This window comes from Leptopilina boulardi, unplaced genomic scaffold, assembly GCF_019393585.1.
Source record: "Leptopilina boulardi isolate dan_hultmark-lab unplaced genomic scaffold, ZJU_Lbou_2.1 LbouV2_95, whole genome shotgun sequence".
In the NCBI taxonomy this organism is placed as follows: domain Eukaryota; kingdom Metazoa; phylum Arthropoda; class Insecta; order Hymenoptera; family Figitidae; genus Leptopilina; species Leptopilina boulardi.
The window spans coordinates 93,559-98,975 of NW_026138044.1; the positions used below are offsets into that span (position 1 = coordinate 93,559).

At 22.6% G+C, this 5,417-nt stretch overlaps 1 protein-coding gene across 1 annotated transcript; it reads left to right on the top strand.

The window, feature by feature from the left end:
- The first annotated feature begins 400 nt into the window (after window positions 1–400).
- LOC127290922 (uncharacterized) lies at window positions 401–4,910 on the top strand. Its single transcript, XM_051319763.1, has 5 exons — window positions 401–624; window positions 1,218–1,427; window positions 3,065–3,218; window positions 3,521–3,621; window positions 4,007–4,910. Exons 1-5 carry the CDS (start codon window positions 601–603, stop codon window positions 4,244–4,246), a joined length of 729 nt encoding a protein of 242 aa, XP_051175720.1. The 5' UTR covers window positions 401–600; the 3' UTR covers window positions 4,247–4,910.
- The last annotated feature ends 507 nt before the right edge of the window (window positions 4,911–5,417 follow it).

The window sequence follows — 5,417 nt, forward strand, 5'->3', positions numbered from 1 at the left end:
TGTAATTGGTGCTTACTTTCTCTAATTTATTTTTTATTATTTAAGAATTTTATAAATATATTTAAAAATAAAATTTCTTCTTTTTAGTACATATTATTTATATTAGAATAGAATTTTATTTCTTTGACAATATAAAATATTTGTTTCTTGTCCAGATACAGACATATTTACATTTTATTTTCTCGTTTTTCTAAAATAATACAAATTTCATTAAAAACTTTACAAATATCAATGTCTTATTTTATTTATATTAAATTATTTGCTTTTTCCTTCATTATTCATCAGCCATGTTGAAAAATAAAGTAACCATTTTTTTCCCTCACCAATTGTATTACAAATTGTAACTTACAACTTGTAACTTGGCGTATTTTTTGTTACGCATGCGCAAAAAAATGCCGGTCATACACTATATTCTCGTGATAGACATGACAGATAATGGAATATGAAGTGAGATTAAAATTCGTCTGCTTGTCTTTTTTTTAATAATGAAAATAAAGTATTTCTTTTAAAAAAATAATCCTACTAGAAAATGTTGAATGTAAAAACAATAGTGATTAAGAATTATTTATTGTAACAATTACAAATTAAAATAACGTGAAAATGGCTGCAGAACGTGAATGTACGGTAAGTAACCTCATTGCATGTATAGAAGACATATAATGAAACCGTACATTATTATGCTATATGTAAAAAAACATTGGAAGTTATTATCAAAAAAATGAAGATTAAATTGTTTAAATTGTTTGCAAAGCAATTTTCTTTAATTTGTGTACAGATAATGATTTTTTAAAAACTATATTTATTTGTCCTTGTATTTTATATCCATATCGGTAAAACTATATTTCTAAGATAATTTTAACAAATACAATAATACTTTATTTACTAATACTTTATTTTAATTATAATTAAAATGTTTTGTTTCTTTTGTCACAAATTATGATTTAAAAAAAAGGAATAATTTTTTTTTTTTTTTTACAAATATATCAGAAATCTATACCTAATTTAATATAACTAATTAATTTATTTTTTTACTTTCATTCAATATTTTCTCGAAGAAAAAAGAAACTTCTTTTTTTTCTAGAAACATAAAAGAAAAAACAAATAATTTGATTCGTTGATTATACCTTTAATTAAATATCGATTAAATTATCGTCGAAATTTTTTTTTTTAAACATGAGATTATTATTATTTATTATTATATTAATATTATTATTTAGGTACAAGATCTAAAGGAGAAGGGTAACAATTGTGTAAGGGAGAATAAATATGAAGAAGCAATGTATCATTATACACTTGGAATTAAAATGGATCCACAAAATTATTCATTATACAGTAATCGATCACTGGTCTTTTTAAGAATGCAACAGTATCACTTATCAATGGAAGATGCTCTTATGACCATTCAGATAAAACCCGATTGGACCAAAGTAAGAAATTCACTTCTAACCCTGATCTAAATCTGAATTAATAAAAAATTTAACTAAAAAAATTCACAATCTACATTTTACGGAAACTATAATATGAAATTAATAATTAAGGGGACTTTCTGGTTTAGAATTGACAAAAAATTACACGTTTTAAAATTTTTGTTGTGAGAAAAGTATTAAATAAATTGCAAAAATTCTTTTTGGACATGATTGCACATTACATAGAGAAAATTAAAAAAAATATTTTTAAGTGTATTTAGCTCAATTTCTTAGCTGCTGGTTGCGTCTTCTAAAAGGTGCCTTTTTTTAGTACAGGTGATTGCGGACAACCTGTAATATATAATTTCAAATTTCAAACGCGAATCTCTTTATAAGGGTTTATTCTAGACAATAAACCTAAAAACCGATTTTTTAGAAGGTTTCTTTTATTTTTTATTAACATTTTTCTTAAAAATTCGAAAAAACACCGCGTTTTTTGGGGCAATTTACCCTCTTATAAAAAAACAGGGGGTAGAAAAATGAAGTTTCAAAGGTTTATTCTCTAGTTTTTTAACTAAGGAATGGAATGATTTTTAGTTTTTTAAAATCGGTTCACTAGATTTCGAGAAAAGCCGTGTACCAGTTTGAAAAATGTGTTTTCGAGAAAAACGCGTTTAAACTTTTCATAACTTAATACTTTGAGCCAGGACTATCAAGCAATTTTTGATTACAACTTTTGTTTTTTACATATTTTTTAAAAAACGTTTTCGGACATTAATTTTATGATACTAAGGAACATTTTCAAGAAAAAAAAAAATTTATTTTTTTTGAATTCTAAACGAGAAAGTCCCCTTAATGAAAATAATTAATAAATTAGTGAAACTTTTTTCAAGTTTATTATTATTATTATTATTATTATTATTATTATAAAATAATATTTATTATTGACCGAATTTATTTCATCGAAGGTGAAAGTCGATTTTTTTTTCTCCAAAATGTTGTTTTTCGATGCTTTTTAGAAATGTATTTTTTTTGTTGAAAAAATTTTTTTATAGAAAGTTACAACGAATTTAATTTTTCAAGTCGGAATAGTCGTTTATCTTAAAATTAAGAAAAAAAAATCTTTTAAATTTTATACTTTTTGTCAAATCGGGATATTTAATTTTTTCTTTTTTGACCTTAAATTTGAAATTAAATATAGCAGAATCACTATAAAAACAATATTGCAATAAACATGATTTCATATTTCTCTTTTCTGTAAATTTTTATTTTTGCTTCCAAATTATAAAAAAAAAAAAAAATTAAAATCGACTTTGATGTAAGTTGGAAATATTAAAATGAAATTTTTCAAAAACTGCTTTTTTTGATCATTTTTATCTTTGAATCATCTAAAATGTATGGAACTAGAAACTAGAAAATCTAAACTTTCTATTCTATTTTAAATTTCAAACTAGAATTTCTTTATGAAATTGAGAGAAATGAAAAATAAAAAGAGCATTAAATTCTCTTTCGAAATAGTGTGATGAAATGATTTCTGATTTATATAATAAAATATAACTGATATATTAGTAAAAATCATACTAATTCAGATTTAGATAATAAATTACTTAAATATTTCATATTATAAAACTTATTATAAATAAATGTTTTTCTCGCAGGGTTATTATCGAAAAGCCGAAGTTGAGTTTCATACTTTTCGATTCAGTGAAGCAATTCAGTCTTATAGAAAAGCTCTTGAATTGCAACCAGATGATCCTAGCATAATAGACGCAATGAACAGAGCTTCCAGGTCACTCATACAAGATAAAAGAGGTATTGTTCTATTTTCGATGAATTTTTTTTTTTATTTTCTATTTTAATATTTGCATTGCATTCTCCATAAAATCTTTTTCTCTGATTAAAAATTACAAACTTGCCTATTAAAAAGAATATATATTCATTCTATTCTTAAAATTAAATTTAATAAATTGCTTCTTATTTTAATAAATATATTATATAAAAGTAAAATACAGATTGTATTCTTATAAATATAGGAGTTAAGATTATAAGAATCATTGAAAATTCATAAATATTGTGGTTACGAATAAAAAAAAAATATTATAAAACTTTTTTAGCTGACCAACAAATTCCATGGCTTGGTGCCGGTGTTGGAATAATACTAGGAGTGATAGTCGTAATTGCTGATTACGTATTCACAAACAAACCAACACTATCGGTGAGAAATATTGCAAAAACGTTTATTTATAATTAATTGAAAAGAGGACAGTTTTACTTTTTTTCCTGAATTTTTCAACATTATTTTTACGAAAGAAAGAAGTTAAAAAAAAATTTCTTTCCTTTTTATCAGTAATGGAAAAGCAATTGTTTAGGATTATTAAAATTATAAAGTTAAATATTAAAATTAACAATTAGATTGTGTTAATTAAATTCTGATTCAATTATTGTCATGACTATTGATTAATAATATATTATAATTAATAATTACATATATTATTATTGACTTATGTATAATATTTTTATATTATTATCAATTTAATTTGTCAATAATAATTAAATTAGTCACATATTCACATTGTCCAATTCTCTTTATGGTTTTACAGCATCCAATTTTAATGGTTTTATTGACAATGGCAATAGCAATAATTGGCTTTGGAGTAGCAAAAGGATTTCGTTATTTCGTTAAATGTCAGAGAAAATCGTTGCTTGAACCGCCGGTGGATTTATATGATGAAGAAAAAGAAGAAACACCGTCCGATTCAGACAAAAGTACAGAAAAAGATAAACATCCAAAATATAGTAAAGCGCAAGCTCGACAAAGATTTAAGAAAGGGAAATTATAGCAAATTATTGACTAAAATTTTGACATATTTCTTATAATTATATATATATTAAATCATAAGTTGCACCAATTCATTAAAACCGTTTGAATGCATATAATGATCATCATAAAATCAATAATTCGAAGTATAATCTTCTATAAAAGAACTGATCTTTTTATCCGCGTGTATATCACTTTTCAAATTTTATAAATTAGTTTTTAATTTAAATTAATCGACAAATCTGAAGTAATATATTATAGTTTAAATAATATAAACTGTAAATTTGTTTTAAAAAAAGTTATTACCTAAGTTTATCTTTAGTTAACAAAATTCTCGCATTATCATCTCTCTAGCGAGCTCTGTCGATAACTACGATAAAAAAAAGATAAAATGCTTGTTTAACTAGAATAATTATTTATAATTATTTTGTAATTAAAATAATAATAATTTTAGAAATTATAAATATAATAATTATTTTATAAAGATAGGATTATTATTACATGTATTTCACTGGCAAAGGTTGGCAATTATTTTTAGTTATTAGGACCGGAACAAGATTAGAAATACTTCCTCCATGAGGAAGGAAAATATAAATGTAATACATTATTATTTATTATATGTGGAATGCTAATAACAAAATTTGTATTATTTGTTGAAAAATTATACTGTATTTTTGTTCTTTGAATGTAAATTATTATTATTTTTGCCTGCCTTTAAAGAATATTATTATATATAGAATATTTGTCCATATCTCTGGAACTTTTAATTTTAATTTTTCATTTTAATCCCAAAATTTTTTTCATTTTAGAGAAATTTTTTTAGTACTAAAAAATATATATTTTTCCACATGGCCTTAAGACGTCAAATTAAGGTGCTTCGTTTCTTATAAAAAAAACTATTGTAAATTAAGTAACTAAAAACATGCATTAAAAAAAAATGTTTAAAAATTAAAAATTAAAAAATCCATTAAAAACTTATGGTTAAATTTTAGTGTTTATTTGCATAGAAAAAATAGATGAATAAAAATTAATTTTAAAGAAAAAAATAAAATGAAAAAAGAGAGAGAACTTGTAAAATGAAAAAGCAAGTTATTTGAAGTTTATATGTAAACAGTTTCAATATCGTGCTCCGAAAAATATTTTTTCTTTTTTTCATTGAAAAGTTAAAAGTTCCAGAGATATAAAATTAAAAA